The 22,500-nt window shown below is 45.4% G+C and overlaps 2 protein-coding genes across 2 annotated transcripts; both read right to left on the bottom strand.

Moving 5' to 3' along the window:
• Positions 1-9,694: 9,694 nt before the first annotated feature.
• LOC138030405 (uncharacterized) lies at positions 9,695-10,108 on the bottom strand. The gene has a single exon (XM_068878323.1). The coding sequence runs from the start codon at positions 10,106-10,108 to the stop codon at positions 9,695-9,697; it is 414 nt and encodes a 137-aa protein (XP_068734424.1).
• Positions 10,109-10,220: 112 nt separating this feature from the next.
• Positions 10,221-10,754, bottom strand: LOC138030404 (uncharacterized). Its single transcript, XM_068878321.1, has one exon. It carries the CDS (start codon positions 10,752-10,754, stop codon positions 10,221-10,223), a length of 534 nt encoding a protein of 177 aa, XP_068734422.1.
• Positions 10,755-22,500: the final 11,746 nt, after the last annotated feature.

The raw sequence follows: 22,500 nt of genomic DNA, 5'->3' as shown, positions 1-22,500 counted from the left end.
GTAAAGGACTGCGTTCTGCCCCTGGGAGAGATGTATAGCGTATGGGATCCGCCATAGTTCGCCACTTAGGTGGATTGTTCACAGGGGCTGCTGTTGCACCACCACCGCTCTGTCTCGGAGCCGTACGTTGTTTTGCGGTTTGGTGACGCGTGAGATCGTTCAAACGAGAAAAGGTTCGCCCACACTTATTACACTCGAACGGTTTGGGATGATCACTCCGTCGGTGGGCCGTCAGCGCACGGGTGCCAAGAAACTGTTCACCACAGGTAGTACACCGCGTAGGCTGGTGGATCTGCACCTGGTGTCGTTCTAGACTGAGGGCTTGCTCGAACGTACGGCCACAATCCTCACACTCGTGACTTTCCCGACGCTGCCTGGCGGGTGGTGTCTCATCGTCGGACTGGTCTTGTCGGTGCTTTCGACAGTTCTGGACGAGTCGATGGAAGTTGTCTTGACGATTGAACGTTCGTCCACACTGAGGACAACGCCACGAACGGTCGGTGTAAACCCTGGTCTGGTGTCGGACGAGGTTTTGTTGGTTAGTGAACCCTTGCTGGCAGACGTCACACGAAAGGGAGCCTTGCCCGCTTGGTCCTGGCTGCTGCTGGTCCATTATAACTCAAATCAACTGAAAACCGCGCGCTTCGTTCTTTTTGAAGGTCGGGCTTCGCGGGGGTAGAAAATCACAGACCTTGGGTGACCTTTCCAGCACGTGAACACAAAGCAGCTCATTCGCTCGATATGTATGGCCTGACTTGGAAGGTCATACGACCTCATGACAGGGATGGGGGTTACCCCCAACATTTTTATGGCCTGACTCGTAAGGTCATACGACGTTTTGAGAGGGATGGGGGGGTACCCCCAACATGTTTATGGCCTGATGCCTCCTAAAGGCCAGAGAGAGTGGTTAGGAGTTCACTACGTGGCAGAAGAAGATTTGGATCAATAAACACCAGACACATGGAAGTCCAGAACTTCGCTTTTTTAATGTTTGTAACAACAACAACAATGTCAGTCAGCCATTAAAGTCTTTTGCAATTTGAGTTTTTGTTTGGCTTGCATGATTCTCTTTACGATGGCTTTGGTCCAGGTTTTCTTGCCGGGGAGATGGCTGATCACCTTGACCATTTTTGCATTGGCTTTCCATTTGTCTTGTAAATTCTTGGCCTGGGAATAATCGATGTGTTGTTTGGCAATCTTGTTCAGCCCATTGATGCCCTGATCGCCACGCTTGCGTCTCTTTTTCAAATGCGTCCCCGGTCCCATGTACTGGTACCCTGGCCAATGAAATTCGATACCCGTTTTCTCCAACAGCTTTGGCAGATCCAATTTACCCCCTTTCTGGCGCATTCGTCGCCAGGTCTTGGGAGGCAAGGCCTGCCTTTGGGTCGTGTGCTTTTTCTGACTGCGCTTAGAAGTCCTGGCCATCGAGACGCCGTTGGAGTTTGGTGTCAAAATCCTGGTGGGTGTTGTAATTTATCTGTTTCGGTTGGGCAACGACTTGGGTTCTTACGAGCTTTCCTCTTGGCGGATAGGGCCGTCCCTTTCATCATCTCAGCCACACTCTCACCCATCATGGGATCTCCACCAAAAGGGAGTTCACCCCAATCGGCGTGTGGGGTCATTGTCTTGGGGGTGGCTTTCTTCTTCTTCTTTGCTTTCTTTTTGGGTACTGGAGTCTTCTTTTTAGAAGTCACAAACTAAGACGAAGACGTTTCTTTGCTTTAGGAGGTGGACCCGCAGCGGCCGGTGTGGCTAGAGGTTCCGCCTCAGCTGCTGCTGCCGGTCGTTTTTTTTTTTTCACCAGTTGCATTAACAACGTCTGTAACGGGCCTTACGTAAACGCTTCTCCTTCCACTTCCTCGTCCTCCTCAGCACCACCTGCACCACCACCAGGACCTCCTCCAAAACCCACGTGACGTCGATCGGCTTTGGTCCATTTACGCACTTCGCGCGACAAAGGTTTGACCAACACTTCTTTCATGGCCGGCGGGATGTCCTCTGCCATGAGAAGACGGAGCCATTCCGGATTCACCAACACCCATTTTTGAAACCCAGGAATGACGTCCTTGTCACCACTCATCGTAACGTGTCTCAACATTTGTGTGATGCCTCGTTTTTATAGTAGAGGGTTAGTTCCTCTTGACGTTCTCATTCCAATTGACGTATTTGATGTTTCAGATTGCCCAGCTTTCGTTCGAGTTGAATTAAAGCTGTACTCCGTTCTTGCAGTTGGTCGGTCAATTAAAGTATGATCTCACATTGTTCATGTTTGCGATGTCGAAGATGTTGGATCTGATCTTTCATCGCACAAATCAAATGACGACTGTACGTCCATGTATCACACCATCCATCGTCCATGTTATGCAATTCTTGCCAGAACTGGATCACAATGACACCTCATCACCCACCGACGCTCTTGTATGGACGCGTCCACCTCGCAGCTTTCTTCGTCTTCGTACCATCACAACTTTCTTTTCCACGAATGGGGGCGTAATGTCCTTTGGTCAGTGCAGCTCCCCTCCTTTTATATCGTTTGTCTTTGCCCAAGAGGAACTCATTGGCGCTCGTGCACCACCGTGGGACCGTCCTGCTGTGTCACATGACTGAAAACCGGAATCGGTCGTCGGGGGCAGGATGAAGGTCGATCATGAGATACCCGTAAGGACGTTGCGTGCACGCGACAAAGAGTTTGAGGACGTCTCGCCATCGATCTGGAAAGGCTTGGAGGACCAACGCGCGACATCCCGTCTGATCCCTGGGATTCTTGAAGATGATCACGTAATGCACATTGCGCGAATTGGTCTTGGCAAATTTTCCAGGTGGAAACAGATCTTGACACAAGTACAAGACCGTAATGTGTCGATGATGGGATTCTCGCGTAAAGAGATCCAACACGCGTTTATCGTTCCCTCTTTCGTCCATGAGATCGTCCAAGACCAACACCCCACCTTGAGGAAACCATGTTTGAAGATCGGCGACTTCAGGGATTCCTTCGTGAAACTGGATGCCTTGACGTTTCATGCCATTGAACCAGGGTTGCCCCACGGCCTAACAGTAATGACACGGCCGTGTCTTTCTGCCCTCAAACACAGTGCCTTCCGTCAAGAGCGCTTCGGTCAATTGTGTCTTGCCACTTCCCGACGGACCGACAATCATCGTACCACTAGGCATACGTACAATGACAAAAGCAAGAAAGGACGAGAGGGTACACTTCTTTTAAAGGGCCCGGTTGCGTACCAACGTCCCAGGTTATACTCCATCACTTGATGGACTCCCATCCTTGATGTTATACGTGTACGACCCGACTATTTATGTAAGACAAAACACGCATACCGTTTCCATGAGGTACGCTTTTTATTCAGGAATCACAACAAACTCATGCACAATACAAGATTGATTCGATGGCATGGCATTCAAATCTTGAACCAAAAGACGACGGACTTGATTGCCCACCATCCGATCATTCCCCACAAAATCGTACGAGGAAAAGCCTTCTAAAAACTCTTCCATGGTCCGTCCTCTGGCTCGTTCTTTTAAAAACAGCAAAGCATAATGACCACACTGTTCAAGGCTTGTAAGGTCCGATCGTTGCGCCATACCTGGGACCACCGTGCCAACCAGTCGTGCAAACCTGGCGCTTGATAGGTGGTGAGAGGTAAGCCGTAACTGTCCATGACTTCACATACTCCCTCTTCCGTCCAGAGTCCTGACCAATGTTTTCCAGGTTCGCCTCGTGGATCCGTGTTCACAATGTAGGTGGCTTACATTGTGTGGGTGGGACGGGACAGTAACCCATCAGAAGGATGCACACTGTGATATACATGTTTCAGGATAGGATAGTCCAATGCCAAATGACAAAGGGCGACGTCACTCAATGGCACAAATTCCATGTTTTGTTCTTGGGGTTCATCGCATTGCCGGCTTGTCTGGGGTCTCGATGTCCTGGAGCATCCGCGTCTCCATTGGGTACATTGTTAAAGGCAAACAACGTACAATTCTTGTCCTGTCCCCATTCCCTGGGTTGGATCATACTGGGACGATGATTCAGCAACGAACCACTGACTTCTAAGAAACAATGGTATCCCAACAAGTCTTTACGGCCATTGGCTCCATTCAATTCCAAGTTGGGTACGGATATTCTTCGCTGTCAATGACTTGACGAATCCGGATCACCCCAAATTCTTGGAAAGCGAACGGGAAATATTCCAAATCGCCATTGAAGCCTCAACTGTCCAACAACCCCACAATTATCCGGTCTGGCACCCAACCCACAAACACATTGTCTTCCGTGAACTTGGTGGTCCGTCCATCAAACGAAAACGTACGGATCTCGCTTCGGACCACTGGATAATTGGCCCACTGTTCTTTGACTTTTCTCTTGGCCTGTAGGGCATTGTGGATGGATAGGTTCAGTGACAAACGGCAGAGATGCAGCGTCACTTTGAGGTCACCTTGACTCAACGTCACTTGACGTTTGACACCCGCACCACTGGTATTCGTTCCAAACAAAAAGAACTCAGGCTGATTACAAAACAATTCCAAGACGATCTCCACCCCAGGCACCAGCACGCATCCCTTGCGAAAGGCTTCCAGATGCGGATGCATGATCAAGGTGGCTTTATGGTTGTTGTAGAATGGTACGGTGGCCGGAGTGCTATCACAGTGTCCCCATCCATTCGTCGTGCAAATGTCATTGTCGCCTCCACTGGCAGTTAAGTGTTCTGTCACATTCAAATAATTCACCCAACCTTGAGGTGCCAGCAAGGTCTCCCCTTCATCTCGACTGTAATTCAGCAGCGTTTCCAAAAAGGCATTGTAAGCTTATGTATTGGTCTGTTCGCTCATCAAAGTGCCATTGAACCGTAGATTCATCTTGTTGAAGAGAGTGTAACCCAGATTGTTGGTCACGTAGACAAATCGGGTATTGTTGGCATCTGAAGCCGCGTTGGCATCGGGCGCAATGCCATTCGTCGATGCCGAATTCGATTTCAATTCCACTTCCAACAAACTCTGGTTGAAATCGACGAAATCGTCCAAGGCTGGGATGGAAAATGAAATGGCTGTGATCCCCGTACTGGATGGACTGTACTTCACGTTGCGATACCCTTGCACGGTCACGTTGGCCGAGGGGACTGTAAACACATCCAAACTCATCGTTTCTTCTTCTTTTTTCGTCTTCTTTGAAGTCTTCTGGTCATGAACGGGACTAAGGCGTACTCAGGAGGTCGTGACACGGCTCCGCTCAACCAACCACCGACCTGACGTGGGTGGTCAGTGCCTTTTAGTACGTCTGACATGAAGCAACTTTTCAAGCTCGTCGATGGTATGTTCAGCGTAAAGTCTGCTCCAATTTTACCGACACATGATTCTCTTGATCACTTGGTGGAGAGTTTCAGCGACTTCTTCGAATCTAAAATCACCAATATCAGATGTTCTCTATCTCAACAACTATTCTCTTGGCCCAAATGTGGGACTAACGGATTGTGCTCTACCTCCTTCAGTCAGTTTGATTGCGTCTCTACTAATGGTCTCAAGACTATCATTCAGTCATCAAAAAGTAAAAGTTGTGCTCTCGATCCAATACCTACTTGGTTGTTAAAGGACTGTATTGATGTTCTGTTACCTATTCTAACTGATATCATGAACGCGTCTTTGGATCAGGGCATTTTTCCCTCTCTTTTCAAGAAGTCATTGGTTCACCCTCTGATTAAAAAGGATAACCTTGATGCCGACGTCTTTGCCAACTATCGGCCCATTTCCAACCTATCGTCTCTCTCTAAGACGTTAGAGAGAATAGTGGCTTCCCAGATTGAGGGTTATCTCACTACCAATGGCCTATTTGCTAAAATGCAATCAGCGTACAGAAAGCATCATAGTACTGAAACTGCTCTTCTGCGATTTGTTAATGATATTCATCAGGCCATCGACAATAAATGCGAAGCTGTTCTAGTGTTATTAGATCTGTCTGCGGCTTTTGACACGATAGACCACGCTATTCTTCTCGATAGGCTTCGGGATCGCTATGGCTTCTCTGGAACGGTTCTTCGTTGGATTGAATCATACCTTAAGGATCGTCCTCAATGCATTGTCCTTGATAGGATTCTTTCTCGACCAAGATATTTGTCTTGTGGTGTCCCCCAAGGGTCTGTCCTGGGACCACTGCTATTCTCGCTTTATATCGCCCCCCTTGAAGATATCATCTCTGCACACGGACTCGACGCAATGATGTATGCTGATGACACCCAGCTCTACATTTTTATGCATAAAGGGAACCGCGTTGTTGCTTTAGAAAATCTCAGTCTGTGTCTGGATGATATTATGAGTTGGAATTTATGCAATATGCTTAAATGTAATCCATCAAAGACTGAAATTATCCATTTTTCTTCGCGCTTTTCACCTCCTGAACCGATTGCTTCGATAAAAGTTGGCCATCACTACGTTCAGCCTACCAGTGTTATCAAAAACCTTGGAGTCACGCTTGATTCACATCTCACCTTTGTTCCTCATGTCAACAACATCTGTCGCGCTCTTTCGCGTTCGTTTCATTCCATTGGCAGAATCAGAAAATATCTTTCGTAAGCGGATACTGAGCGCATTGTCCATGCCTTCGTTTTATCGAAATTGGATTATTGTAATAGCTTGCTTTATGGGTTGCCTTCTCGTGAAATTGAGAAACTTCAGAGATTGCAGAACACGGCGGCAAGTTTAACTGTGTGCATGAAGAAGACCGATCACATTACTCCTGTTCTTAAAAAGTTGCACTGGCTTCCTGTTAATGACAGAATAACTTTTAAGTTACTGTTGCTTACGTATAAATCTCTTAATGGCCTTGCTCCGGTGTATATTAATGAACTGTTGCATCATTACACTCCCTGCCGTTCTCTTCGTTCATGTGATTCCAATTGCCTTGCTATCCCGAAGACTACTACAATTACCTACGGAGATAGATCTTTTGCGGCTATTGCTCCAAAGTTATGGAAACAGCTACCGCTTGCCATTAGACAAAGCGACAGTGCTGATAGTTTTAAAAGGGCTATGAAAACGTACCTGTTTCGTGAGAGCTCTTTTTTTTTTTGAGTTGTAAAAAGGGATCGAGACATTTTATATGTAGAATGCGTTTTTAAGAACTTTAATTATTATTATTATTATTTTATACTGGAACCTGGCGTCCCATACCGACTCAATGCCCGTTGAACCACGTACATGTTCATGTTCGACCAAAGATGTCCGAGACTTTGCGTTTGGCTTTTTTGTAGACGTGCTGGGCTCCCACTTTCACCCCAGCTTGGATGAGTGCGGCAGCTTTCCGTTTGACTCCTCGTTTCAAGGTTTGTCCGATGACATCTCCAACAACACCTAGGGATTTTCCACTGGAAGCTGTACGAAGTCCCGATTGCAACGATTCCAAGATCACGGGCGCAGCGACCTGAATCAATTTCTCTGTGAAACCGTCCCCGCCTTGACCGCGTGCAGCGGGAGGGTAATACCGCGTCAGACTTCCGCCTCTCATGTGGATGTTGTGTCTTTGCCTAGAAGGGGGCGACCGGTTTTTATACGTCTGCCCCACGACGACGAAATTGAACGGTGACGATGGTCTTGCCTTTTTCCAAATGCGACCAGATTTCCACTGCTTTCGGCAAAACTGACTTCAATCACATCCAAGTACGGGTGACGTAACGGTAACCATTGGATGTGTAGAGGTTCGAAATACACAGTACCCACACCACTTCGTCGGTAATAGACTTCACGTACTAAAGGATGCGATGCATCCCCCACAATGTTACTGTTCACCACATCCGAATACAAGAGCAAGGTTCTCGACGTCTGGGTGACGGCCTGTTCGAAAGCTTTATTGAGATTCCGAAATTTCCACTCCACCATCTGACCCAGGACGAGTTCTTCGTCCGATCCAGAGGGGACAGACCACAGACGATTGGTAGGCCATTCAGTCGAACTCACATGGGTCATATTCTGGGCATCCTTGCCATAGAGGGAATATTCGAGATTGGGACCCAAGTTGTACGTTCCATCTTCCTGAATGGAAAATCCGATGTCGGTTGAGTTGATACTGGTAAGGTCTTCCGCTCCATCACAGCATCCTCTTCTTCCCAACTCTCCCACCTGTAATGTTTTTGGAGGTTGTGTTTCTCTGAAATTCCATCTGATGAAGGAGAGCTTTCATGAAACCCACCCCATCAACGATGACGGATTGCTTTCGAATGAGATCATCGCGGTGAACCATATCTGTTCGGGTAGAGATTTGGCCGGCATCCACTCGGTACCAGTTCGATAACCAACTGTCTTTGTCGGGATCCAACAATTCTTTCAAATTCAACCCTTGGTCGAGCATGGACACAGAGGTAAGACCCACTTCCCAGTCTCCATCAAATTTCACAGGATGCGGTAAACGGACTTTGAAACTGCTGCTGGTATTATCGGAAATTCTGGCAAGACATCGCTGAGTAAAACGACACGATCCATGACGACGACGACGAAAATGGAGACAGATGGTCGATGTCTCCTTCGGAAAGGTTACGGGACACCCGTTCACTTCTGTCACACGTACGTGTGCCGTCTCGATCGTAGGTCGGCGAAGACGATAATATTGCACCTGACGCGGTTCCCACCATGCCTCTCCGCTTTTATAGGGTACCGTCCGAAGCAGTTCGTCGTACGAATCCTCCAACCATTGACTTTCCACCAGATTCACATAGACGAACAAGGGACGTTCGATCGTCTGCACCGCCAATGGGGTCTTTTTGAATTCCTCAAACGCTTCGTTGATGCGTACGAATCGCCAGTTAAAAGCTTTCGCTAGGACCATGAAGTGGGCTTCCTGGTACGCTACAGACCATCCTTGACCTTCCGTGACGACCGCTACAGGACCATGGGCAAAATCATTGGGATATTCTTGAAAGACTGATCCGTCGCAAAACGATTCCTGGGCATAGTCCGGCATAGGTGCTGCTTTGTCAAAGGGTTCCAAGAGTAGATTGGGACCTCGGTGATAATGCCCCGGCGTAAACCGGTCCAAACCGCGATTGTTCGTCAACGAACCCATGTGCTGAGCCAATTCGAAGACGAATCCAAAATATTTCCATTGGACGCCGCTAATGAACACATGCGTATTGTCCAACACCAGATCGTCCCCTTCCCAGCAGAGCGTCACGCCCATTTTTTTCTTCATCGTCTTCGAATTCTCCATGACGTCGATGTAGAGTGTATCCCCAGCTTTCAGACTCTCTGCGATCTTCTGTTCTATCTTGTCGATGACCTTCTTTAGGAACTCTACGCCGGTCGACGAAGGGGTAATCTCTGACAATATCACCACACCCCGTAGATTCTGTGAGATCTTTCCAGAATTCACTACGGTATGGTAGTACGTGCACAGGTATCCATTCTTATTCCATTCGTCCGGATGTCCGAGGCATGCGTTATCTTCGTGGACCAGGATGTTCTCGGGGTGCACCTTTTGTGGCGGCGGTGGGGGTGGAATAGCAGGGAACGATGCGCCCGACAGTCCCACTACCCATCTGTTGTCCTCTTGCCACAGGCGATCTTTAGGCAACTGTGCCTTGAAGTCAGAGGGACCATTGTCAGGAAACTCGGCTTTCTGCACATGACTCGACAAGGTAACGTAACACGACATGGTTCATATTTTTTATTTTTTTTATTTGTTAAAAATCTCTTTTTATACATGTGTCATGGAGGTACGAGGGACCCAACTGTCGTATTTTGGGGGCCAGCCCAACCATCGGACTTTCACCGCGTGTCCACGTCGTAAAATCTTTACCACTCGGAACAAAGCATCATCTGACACGGTGACTTTTTGGACATCTTGCTCGTAAAAAGACCCTTCCAAGGGCGTGCCATCCCATTCTTCCAATTGATAAGTAACCACAGGTCCTCGCACCACACGTCTCACAATAAAGACTTCTTCCGTCCAACCAGGGAGATAGCCTTTCTTGAACGGACGATGTTTCTTACTCAAACGGACACGATCGCCCACCTTGAGTTTAGGTCGAGGGCGTCGTTTCAAACGTTTTCCATACAGTTTGGTCCATACAACGCGTTCGTTGTCATCGGTGACGTCTCGTGGGGCCATGCCAATACTTCGATGACGATGTCTGATTGTACCAATTGTGTTAACAATTTAGGTAACACGTTCAGGTACGTTCGAGTATTTCGTGCGGTAAAATACCGATACATGCGTTCTTTCAACGTACGATTGATCCTTTGGCATCCCCGTGCATTGAAAAGTGTTGGATCCCTTCTCGTTCCAACATCCGACGAAACGGAGCATTGTAAAACTCTTTGCCCAGATCCGTCTGTAAACGTTGAGGTTTCCGTCCTTGTTGTAACACGTTTTTAAAAGCTTGAGTCACCGCAGTGCCTGTCTTGTTCTTCACGGGGACCACCCAAGCGTATTTTGACAACACATCGATGACCGTCAAGAGATAGCGATGCCCACCATTCCATCGTTTGAGAGGTTGCACCTCCACCAAATCGGCTTGCAATTGTTCGTCCTTGTGAAACACCAAGACCGGGAGCGTCTTGAACCGTCGTCGAACGGGACGATGCAGTGTGTAGGCCAATTCCCCTTGCAATTCTCGTAAGGCTTCCTTCTGCGTCAATCCTTGAGCTTGAGCGTACTGATACACACCACCCAATGAACCCGGGGTCTGAGGATCCGTGTAGGCACTCACGATGGGCGTGGCGGTGACGCGGCAGCGTCGTTTCTGTTTCGACATGTTTTGGTGACGAGCCAACGCGTCGTCAACTCCAGAATGGTCGGGATGTCCTGTGGATGATGCTTTTTAAGGGTTTGCCACGTATGATAAGCACGTTCGGGTCCGAGTGTCGTCATCAACCAGTCCATATAGACGACAAAATGACTCCACTTATAGTCGATTCCTTCTTTCATGACTTCAAACACCGCTAGGGTATCGATGGGTTCGTCGGTAGGATATCCATCCCACTCGTGTGTGCCTCCGAGCAGCTTCATCATTTCCCGACAAAGCCAAGTCAAGAAACGCCAACGAACCCATTGTTGGAATTCACGATAAGGGAGTTGGGTCACATGAGCGACGACCGCTCTCAACAGACGTCGTCCAAACTCGACACACGACATAATGACACACACCAATTTGAGGGTTTAAGCTTTTATTTATACCTGATCGATTTCCATCTCAAGCATTTTCAATTGTTCAAAACAAGCATGCAACAGTTCAGGCGTAATGGGGCGGGTGCGTTCTAATCGTCGGCACCACCTTTACTGCAACTCTTCGTGTTCCATCCACTTTTTCTGTTGAGCCATCCATCGCCGCTTTCTCACGTACTTCTCTAGTACCTCCTCCAACTTGTCGTTCGGCAGGCTGGCCACCTGGATCACCGCCGTTTCGTTCTCCAACTCTTGCTTTTTTCTGGCTTGATGAGGGTCCAATGGAGCGTTCACTTCGAAAAACCCACTGGCTTTTTCCTCCCGTTCTCCTTTCCAGCCATTCTTTCTGGCCTCTTGCCATCGGTGCTGAAAGATCTGGTCCGACCATTCACGATCCAACCATTGGAAGAACCGGCAGGGCATATTTTGGCGACACGTCAAGAAAAAGCGTCCCACATTAGGGGAATCAGGGTTCATCGTTCGTACAACTTTACTTTTCTCCCCACAAAAACAGTGCCATGGTCCTTTCTTAATGTTGTGATGGAGTTGTGGTGGTACTTCAGCCTGCCCTTCGTAGGCTCGATCAACACCCATCACCCAAAATGGACATACCTCATCGTACTCTTTACAAAAGACGTATCGGAAGGACGGATCCCCTCGGGTCTGGTTCTCGCCCAAAGGAGTCTTGTGCAACGGACACAAAGGTACCTTGGGCCCTGGGGATGGTTCCGGTAGGGGTTCCAAGACTGCACCAGGTTCTCAGTGAGGTAGTGGCTCCATAGGAGTCACAACGGCCGGTTCTTGAGGTTCTGGTTTCACCTACACAGATCCTTGTGTAGGAAGTAAGGGTTCCATCATCGCTTCGTAGCTGGGCAAGTCATCTAAATCAGGGACTGACTCTAAGAGTTCTTTTAATTCCGCACTGAGAGGCGTCCACGCCACCGTCTCTGTTGGTTGGGGTCCTGAGGTGACGAGGGCGTCCAAGGTTTCTGCGGCTTTGTTCAATTCCGCTTCTTTTTCTCTTCCTGCTTTTTCTTACGCCGCTCCGCATCTTTTTGACGTTGGATTTCCTTGGCTTCCTTCATGATCTTGGGGGGGGGGGGCGGTTCAGCCGCTTTGCGGAGGACATTGTGTTTCTTCCTAGGACGAGAACGTTTCGCTGGTTTCTTCTTCTTCTCCTCCTTCCATTCTCGGAACTGATAGCAAGCAGGCGACAGCAGGCCGTACTTTCAAGAGATACTCATCTTAAATACTTTTGTCCTTTGGCCATTTCAATTTCAACAGGAAAAGGAAACAAACAGCGGTTACAAACATTTTCATTTTATACTTGACGTTTCGTATGTTGCAGCATACATCATCAGAAGTGACGGTTAAAACTGCTACACAGAATTTTAAAAAACTAGAGCGAGGAACTGGTGACTAGTTAAAAAGTGTGATAACAAAATCGTAACTTCCGGTAGTCGATTCTTCCGGAAGAAATTAATAAAGAAAAAGCTTCTCACTACCAATGCTTTCATTGAGAGAGGGTTTTAAGTCACTGATTAATAGCGTTTCTTTAATTTTACACTGCAAGTCGGACTTTCCAGTTGCGAGGATTTCAAAATGGTCTCATTTGATGCTATGACCGGTAGAAATTGTATGGTCTGCAACAGCAGAGGCGTGGCCGACTTGTGTAAGAGCTTTGAAATGCTCGGACTTCCTGTCATGCAATCTTCTTTTTGTTTTGCCGATGTAGAAGGAATCACAGTACCAACAACTGGCTTTGTATGCTATTTTTGATCTTTGAGAACGACTGAAACGATCTTTGTAGGGAAAAAAAAGACTTAACCCTGCAAGTGTTTTGAAAAATAACCCTAAGATTGACACAGCCATAAAACTTACTAATACAAGATTTAACACGTCGAGTAAGAGCTTCACTTTGAAAGCCCAAAAAAGGCAAGACAAGAATGATATCTTTCTTAGGAACAGTGGTGGCAGGTTCAGCAGACCTGTTCTTTTGTCTGTTCAAAACATCATTAATGTTATAACAAAGAACGCCTCTTGGGTAACCATTTTGAAGGAGAGTGTTCTTTAGATCGAAGAGAGTCGACTGAACAAGGAAGAACTCGAGCAGATGCGTAAGCAGCGATAGGTGAGGGTGCAGATTAAATTTATTTTATACTTTCTAGGAGTGTTCTTCTTCTTCTCAAGACAACTGACAACGAATGAAGTGTGTCTCGCGTATTTATGGTTGGACGGCAACACGTGATGTCACATTCCAGGGTCTGTAATTGGTTCTTGAGGATGGTGTCACATTCGGGCGGCCCTGTCATTGGCTCCTCAGAGTGGCATCAAGGATATTCAAGGTCAGTCCCATTCCGTCCGCTCTGTCATTGGTCTTTAGAAAGTAGCGTCAGATTCGGTCCACGTCAACACCCTTAGGTATATAAAGAGTTGCGCCAGCAAGAACAGTCAGTTTGTCATGAGCTTGGAGAGGTGCTGTAGACGTATAGACTTGTTGCTGGACGCTCTCTTCTGTGAGTGCTGCAAAGGAGACAAAGACGAAGAGACAGACCTCATTGACCTGACGACTTGGGTTCTCCATCAAAAGTGTAGTCAGTGCCGGTTTGTTCGCTACGTTCTCCAGAAAGCAGACGATCTCGATGTCCCACTCCGATACAAAGACAATCAGACTACAAAAGAGTGATACGACACTGGAAGTGTGCTATCGACGCTTGGACGTCCTGCTAGATCGCTGGTTGTGTTTTTGTTGCACATACGAAAACGATCAGTTGCCTCTCAAAGCTTTGGCGACTCGGGAACCCAGATCGGAATTCTAATGAGTGTCGCTACCTCTTCTGATGGGCCAACGACCTCAAGGTCCCTCTCCGACCCCCGTACAACACTGAAGACAAAGAGGACCCACCTTCTCGATAAAGTATGTCTAGTGATCGACAAAGAAGGATTTAGTTTGGGAGACCAATTTCTTCCTAGGGAACTTGGTTGGTGCGATTGGACGGGTCAACACAGGGGATCGATTCATTACAAACCTTCCGTGCCTTGGCATGATCTCTCACCTAAAGATCGACAAACGGAGTATGACTGTACGACCCACAAAATTTGTACCATCTGGCTCATGAGTTGAAAACGGATGCCCGACACCTCTACAAACAACACAAGACCTCGGAGCGTTCTCTAGTCGCTTACAAAGGGAGTTTGATCCAACGGCGATGGTTGACGAGCTGGGGGATAACTCACATCGATTTGGAACCTTTGGGTTGCCCGAAATTCAAGGATCTCCCGCGTCTCAGTTCTGTAGCTTCTTGCGGACAACACGAGCACCCTCTACGGCTTCATTGCCCTCAAGTGGAATGTTATCACTTTGTACAGTGGATGCGTGATCAAAGGGGGCTGGGTCACGATACTCGATACATCCATCATGAACGGACTCAACGATTTCTAGCCGCTCAGAAGCCCAGGACCTGTCTAACGTCGATGTCCACCCAACCACACTATAGACACTTTCGACTTTCGATTTCCGACCGCATGTAAAACACGCATTGTTCTTCTCATTAAACGTTGTTTTATTTGACATTCATGTGTGAGTTCTTTATGACGGATCTATATGTCTTTTTTTTAAAAAAAAGTAGGACTCGAATGGGTCTTCCAAGGCCTCTGAAACTAAGGGTAGATAGAGGGCTCTCAATCCCACGTGGCGTTTTTTGAGAGAGAGTCTCGCCCCAGTCCCTCCGCAAAAAAAAGTGCAGTTGAAAACGAGGTCGCCTGATCGGTATAAAATAGTGCATTCGAGTCCAAGAAACCCAAATTTTCAAGATGGAGAGCTATTGGGACGTCCTTCCGCCAGAACTCCAAGAGCTCATTTTAAAAAGGAAGATGAAGATGGAGCACAGGGATAACATGAAAGCCCTGGTGGAGGAGATTGGTGAGTTTTACCTACAACCCTTACCTTTCTCATAGAAAAGCTAGACATCTGTTCGTGGACAGCAAATGCAGTAATCCCGGTCACCAATCCGCCCTCCAGAAATAAGATCGGACTCTTCAGGTGTAGCAGATGCGGAACATATCACAAAATAGGAAACCGGAGAATCTATCTGTAATTCGGCCTTTGCCCTCGAGGTGTTTTGTTCCTGCCTCGATGGAGGTAAACTAGTAAAAAATTTTTTCAACTTGTACATATTTTTTGTAACTAGTTTTGTCGACTTTTTTAGAAATATTGTAAATATGACAACTTTTGTTGAGCTTGCATGCTCTTTTTTTTTTTTCCGAGGAGGTTGCAGATAAAAAAAGACTCCTCTATGAAGTTTTAGGAATTTTTTTCTTTAAACCATTTTTTCGCTGTAAATAGTTGTAAATAGTTTCAGAACGCTTGTAAATATATGTGACGACAAGAAAGAACTTCTGTCTAGCTTGCATGCTCTCTTTTTTTTTTCGGTAGTGTTTTTTTTTCTTCCCTGGGAGAATGTGGGTGACCTTCACAATTTTTTTCGCATTTGGTTAAAAAACAAATATCCTCCATGACCTTTTTAAGCCCATCTTTCCGAACTTTTAATTCCGAATTTTTCTTTCATTCCTAAGAGCTTTCATTTGATGACCTAGCGCGATGTTCATGAAGTGACATTTAACCGAGCACGTGCTCAAAAAAAACAACTCGCATACTGTTTCTCATGAACTTCCATTTTTTATGTTCCAGCAAATGATCTAAAATGGTCTGAAATGTTTCGCATCCTTTTTTGGCTGTAAAAAAAAATTCATTCCGAACAGTCCGTAAAACATCATTTTTTGTTTGAACAAACAAACCACATAAAGTGCTTGAGTTTGATTTTGACTTTGACCTTGTGACAGACCTCTACTCAAGATTCCTTGACCTTGACTTTATGAGGGGTTTATACACAAGATTCAAGACGCATTCTTCTTGTAGATGAACCTATGACATTGGTTGAAAAAAAGAAAAACAGAAGAAACAAAAAAATGGTTTCGTCCATGACTAGAAAAATAAAAGGAGAAAATCCAATCATTCACCCTCGAACCATCAACCCTGAGCTTCACTGTCTCCTGTCTCGTGCTACGTACGATTCATTCATCTGATTCGACACATGTACATGATGACGTTAAAAAACTAGGACAACCTCAGGGACGGAAGTGTTCGGACCATTTTTTTCTTGGCGCAAAATGACGTGGCAGCACTGCAGTTGGCAACCTGTGTTTTTCTGAAACGGAAAAAAAAAAAATCCTTCATCAAAGATAGTTCTTTTCGAGAGTCTCTCTTTTTTCACGGACATGGACGCTACCACAAAACAACAAAGGACGCGTGAACGTGTTCGTGCATGGAAGCAGGCAAACCGCAATAAAGTTCTTGCTCAAAAGAAATGATATCGCGAACGACACCAAGCAGAGATCAAGGAGTCCAAGAAACTCTATGCAGCCGGACATCGACCCCAAATTAACGAGTACCGTTGCCGATATCGCCAGGCGAAAAATTGTGCTCGGGAACTTCAGGCACAACATCAGCTTCTGGTGCCAAGTCGAAGCTTGTCGGTGTCCGAAACGGCTAAGGATCTCTTGACCAAAGCTTGAGCTCGTCTAGCCAGCCGAGAAGCAACAAGTTTAGGTGGATCTTTTTTTCTCTTAGGAACTCGTTATTTATTTCTTTTTCTCTCATTAAATGCTTTTATCTTTTTTTTTCCATTCACCTCGTCATTGTGACTCTTTATTTACAGCGAGAACGGGGAATGTTCAACAACAACGACAAGCAAGGGATCGGGAGGCCAACAGGTAGCGAATTCGAGAGCGAAAAAGAGCCTATTACCAGGCAAACAAAGCAAGGCTCCGCGAATACAAAAGAAGATATCGCCAAACCCACCTCGAACAACTTCGTGAATGCGACCGACGAAATTACTATACACGTCGGAGACGTTAGCTGGGTTCGTGTTTGCTCGAACGTTTGGGAACCGATGCCCGTCCATCGCATGTCATTGATACGGCAGGTGATGGATGGCTCGTACGTAAGTACGGGCTCCGGCCTCCTACGCCTCCCTACCTGAGAGAAGGCTTGGCGCGCATAGACCGCTTGGCTCCTCCTGCATCCCCGTCTTTGTCGTCGGATCTATCCGACGCCTCCGACCGGCTAGACGAGTTATTGCTTCATGCCTCTCCTACAGGATCATCGTCCATTGCTTCTGATGTGGTAGCGGAACTAAACGACTTTGTACCACCCTGCCCCGAACCGGCGCGACGATCCACACGTCTCACACAACGGCCACAACTACCCCCAGCAGCGCCAGAGGAGGATGAGGAACCCGTGGTTGATGCCGCACAAATCGTATTGCAGCGCGTGCGGGCGAATCGCGCTCGTTGTCAGGCGAAAGCGGAGGTAGACCATGAACAGCGTGAAGCGGCCTTGGAGCGTGAACTGCGCATCCAAAACGCTACTCGGGAGGTAGTGGTTCGTCCAGGTCCGGATTTGGATCTGGCTCGCGCAGCCGCGCAGTTTGAACGTGAAGACCGTATTGGATCTTGTGCGGCTGCTGAGTTCTTTGCAGACACATCCTGTTTCGAGGACATGTCCTTCCGGGAGCTCCTCGAGTTTTAATCTGACAAGTTGTGGGGTGCGTGTGCAGGGCACCAACTTTTGTGTTTGGACTGAGTAGGGACACTACCGAACTGGGGTGACTTTAAGGAGACTCTACTCCATGTCTTGTATATATTGTAAATATTTGTTACGGGGTGCATGTGCGGGGCACCATCTTCTTGTAGAGATCTTGTAAACAGTCATTAAATCTGTTTTGGTTGGATTTTCTTGTGTGTTTTGTGTTTTTATCCGAGGGGGTCTGGGACCTTTTCTTCATTATTAGGGAGAGGTGTCCCAGTGGGGTCTGGGACCTAAAAAACGCCTAAGGAAACGCCTAAAACGGGTTCGTCCGTTTAAACGTCTACAAAAACGGAACGCTCACGACCACGCCCTAGAACAATTCCCACGGTCTGTCAATCAAATTTCCTCTCGACCAATCAGGAGTCAGGGGACGTGGTTCCCGGTGTTGTGGCCTATCTTCATCACTCACTTACATCATCACTCATCATGGGTTGGGAGGGTTCAGTGGGCTCATAAATGGGATAGCGGCTGCCATCGGCGCCCTTAGTATGCTGATGTCCGAGCCCACTGCAAAAATGTAAATAGGACACGTATGTTTGTCCTATCAATCAATCGCGACATTACTACTATTAAAGTATTAGAGATTTGATAATCCTAATAACCTACCTCTGTACCACGAACCAATCAGATACGTCCATTTCAACGCGTCCTTGGCAACGCCCCTAGCAACCATCCTCAAATCCTCAAATTCCTTTGCGGAAAAAAGGGGTCGAATCATACATGATACTACTACAGAGTCAGCCGTCTATAACCAAATTTATAGCCACATTTGCAGGAACAATCTTTATCCTTCCAATCAGTCATCTTATAGGAAGAATTATAGCACAGAAACAGCGTTGCTGAGAGTGAAAAATGATATCTTGTTAAATATGAACAAACAGCATGTTACACTATTGGTCTTATTAGATCTTAGTGCGGCATTTGACACTGTGGATCACAATGTTTTACTCAGTCGGCCTCACTCAAAATTTGGTCTATCTGGGATGGCACTTGAATGGTTTAGCTCCTACCTTAGTGGAAGATCCCAGCGTGTTAATTGATCCAAGGCAATTTATCTCAGAATTTGAATTTGGACTTTGGTGTACTGCAGGGCTCTTGCCTTGGACCATTGCTTTTTACGATTTATACAAGCAAATTGTTTGACGTTATCAAGGCGCACCTCCCTACGGTTCACTGCTACGCTGACGACACGCAGCTGTACATGTATGTGTCCTTTAGTCCAAATAAGAGCATTGGGCAATTTGAGGCTGTCAATGCTATTGAACACTGTGTGGATGATATACGCAATTGGATGACCAATGATAAACTACTTCTCAATGATGATAAAACAGAATTTCTAATGATAGGTACCAAGCAACAACTAGCCAAGGTTAACATTGATCATATTATAATTGGAGGCAGTGTAATTACAGTGTAGACCAAAAGGAGTAGTTAAGAATCTGGGGGCATGGTTAGACTCGACTCTTTCAATGAATTCTCATGTAAATAATACTTGCTCAAATGCTTTTTATTACTTGTATAATATAAGAAGAATTAGAAAATATCTTTCTAGGCGGTCCACTGAGACGCTTATTCACCCATTTGTCTCAAGCTGCGTCGATTATTTGCAACAGCCTGCTCTATAGCCTGCCAACCTTCCAGCTTAATAAGCTGCAGAGGGTCTAAAATGCTGCAGCTAGGTTAATTTTTCAGGAATCCAAGTACTGCTATGTAAGACCGCTGCTGTAGAATCTGCACTGGCTGCCCGTTAAATTTCGAATTGACTTTAAGATTTTACTGTTAACGTATAAGGCTATCAATGGCTTAGCGCCCTTTTATCTCCAAGAACTTATTAATCTTAAAGAAGAATGTAAATACAAGTTACGCTCCGACTAGTACTGTGATGGACTGCTACTAAACCCTGTGAAATTTAAGACCTTAACAACTTTAGGAGATCGATCTTTTGCTGTTGCTGCTCCTCAACTATGGAATTTATTGCCCTATGCTATCAGGAGTAGCCCCTCAGTGGCATCTTTTAAAAAGACACTCCAGACATTTTTATTTCAGAAAGCTTTTTCGTAATTTTATTAATGTGTTTTAGTAGGTTTTATGTAGTTTTATGTTTTAAGCGCTGATGAAAATAGCTATATTGATATCGGCGCTATACAAGTTTATTATCATTATTATCATTAACCTCAAGTGAGTCTGCACATAGAGACATGGACACTAGCTGGGAGAATCAAAATGGCGGACGAAAGATTGTTGATGATCATGGATAGAGAAAGACAGGGTTCTCAATAGAAAGCAGCACCAGGCGATTGATCACAGCCTACTTTGAGATTTAAAGCCGCTTGCTTTACGTTCTGCTTGCTTTTCTCTTGTCATATCTTGTACAATAATAATATAATAAAAAAGAAAAGAAAAAAACCACAAGAACTAAACTTGGGTTATAATGTAACCCCTTAGAAATGCTAACCTAATATTTAGGCTTAACTGTTAGCGTTCCGATTCCAGTCCCAGGCATCTCACGTCCAAGGGCACTTTGTGATATGAAAACAAGGCTTTACCCTAAACTTGCTGGTGCTTCGACAAGTGACAACCGCCATGTTTTCAAGGACGTAAACATCCGGGTATGCGACATTCACTTGAGCCTAGCCCTTCACCGTGAAATAACCTCATTTCAGGCGTGCACAGTCGGCTTTTTTTGCAATACGATTTTTCAAACAAGCGGACAAAATTTGATGTACCTGTAAGAAAAATAATACCCGGAATAATTACATGTAGCTGTCTCGAAGCGCGGGAAAATGTGCACTTGTGAGCCACGATTGATTTTGGTTTCACTTCTGATTGGTTGCAAAAGTGGCGCAAGAACTTTGAACCAATCACTAAGTGAAGTAATGCAAAACCAAAGTAATTCGCTAATTACTTTCGACACTCCATTGAAAACCGGTCTAAAAAGGGCTAATTAGAATTACAACAACACAAATTACATGATAAAAGCAGTGGGGGATGTATCGATACAAGGTCACCCCGGCAGCTTCGCAGCCATTCATAGGCTAGATCCTTGAGAAAACAACTGTTAAATGGCCTATTGCATTTCTGGGTTTCAATATTTCAAAATTTTCTGGGGGAGTATAACCCCAGACCCCCATAGTTTCGAGTTTTTTTGACCCCTCATTTTGTTACAGCCACCTACTTACGGTTTGGCAGACGTCTGCTGCAACTCCTATTGAGAACCCTGGAAAGAGCCTATAAAATGTCAACAATGACTAAGAAAAAGAAGTTTCATTGAGAAAGACCTTGGCATATGGTAATCGTTACGTTATATTGGAGTGTTCCCCCTAACTGAAGAAAAAGAAGAACATTTATTGGTTGGGTTCCCTAAAAGGAGCAATCAGTGTTTGATGCCATTGGAATGGTGAAAAATTTACCAAACTTTCCTGCAAAAATTACCAATGCAAGCTGCAGGAATCTTGCAGATAAGTTTGCGAGGATAACAATAATTATTTGCGCTCATTTGTGAAATAGTTTGAGCTTAAATAGTTTGACTTCCTTGTTGTTTATTTTTGTTTGCTTTATGAATTTTCTATAACAGTCTTATTTAAATTATTTCTTTGTTTTGATGAATAAATAAATAAGTTTTATCGCTTTCAGAAAAAAAACTTGCAAGACAATGTAACTTTAACTATACTTAACAGCTAACAGTTAGTTGCCAAAGGCAAAGTGAGTGCACATCTGAGACGAATAATTGTGTGAGTATAATTTCAGAGCTGAACAACAGAGAAGTGATAATCGACACAGAGAATAATTGATAACCGACACAGTTTGTTTCTGTTGTAAAAGTCACGAGTGCCTGCGGAAGCCCCGCCATTTTCTTTTGCTTTATTTTCACCAGCTAGTGCCTTGAATATAAAAATCACGTTATTATTTCTATAGGAAACCACTCAAACAATCAGATTGTTGGAAACTCTTTGTTCATCTTCGAAATTCTACTAATTTATTATGGTAGCTGTTAATCCAGCCCAGGATTTATAGCTCTAGTGGCATTTAGACATAGACATTTGACACTGTCACATAGCAATTAAAAATTGTGAAATAAATAGAGGATATTACATTGCCGCACAGAGATACGAAATTTATCTTCGAGTATCGAAAAATATTTCACAAGTGAAATATTTTTCAACACGAGAAGAGAAATTTTGTATCTCCAAGCAGCCATGTAATATTCTATTTATTATGTAAACACCAATGAAATACTAGATCATTTCACAAAAGGCAACGAAAGGGGCGATTTTTACATGTAACAATAGCAACAGTGATCTTTTCACATGTGAGAAGACATCATGCTTTGGCGTGAAAGCTCACTTGGTATTTCATTGGTGTTTATATAATAATAATGATAATAATAATAATAATTTCACAGTTCTTTTTTCTCTGATTTTGGAAAAGAAATATGGAGACTTTTCATCAGTTGATATTCTGTGACTTAATTAGAATAAGCTATTTAACTTGTGTAGGGTTGCCTTAAATTGCCTTAAGTCGCCTGATATTTTGGGCAATTTTTTCTTAAGTCGCCTTAAATTACGGTGACTTAAGGTCCCAAACCAGGCCTAAGGAGGTTAGGATATGTGGTCTTAATTAGCATAACATTTCGCCAACTTTGATCTCAAGTATCTCTTAAAATACTGATTCCTTTGAGAAGCAATAT

Source organism: Montipora capricornis, chromosome 13 (assembly GCF_036669925.1).
Source record: "Montipora capricornis isolate CH-2021 chromosome 13, ASM3666992v2, whole genome shotgun sequence".
Taxonomy (NCBI): Eukaryota; Metazoa; Cnidaria; class Anthozoa; order Scleractinia; family Acroporidae; genus Montipora; species Montipora capricornis.
This window is presented reverse-complemented; position numbering and strand designations above follow the sequence as displayed.

What these genes read in the sequence shown, in the direction of transcription:
- LOC138030405 (XM_068878323.1), bottom strand. Translation starts at nt 10,108, where the DNA reads ATGGCCCCACGAGACGTCACCGATGACAACGAACGCGTTGTATGGACC.
- LOC138030404 (XM_068878321.1), bottom strand. Translation starts at nt 10,754, where the DNA reads ATGTCGAAACAGAAACGACGCTGCCGCGTCACCGCCACGCCCATCGTG.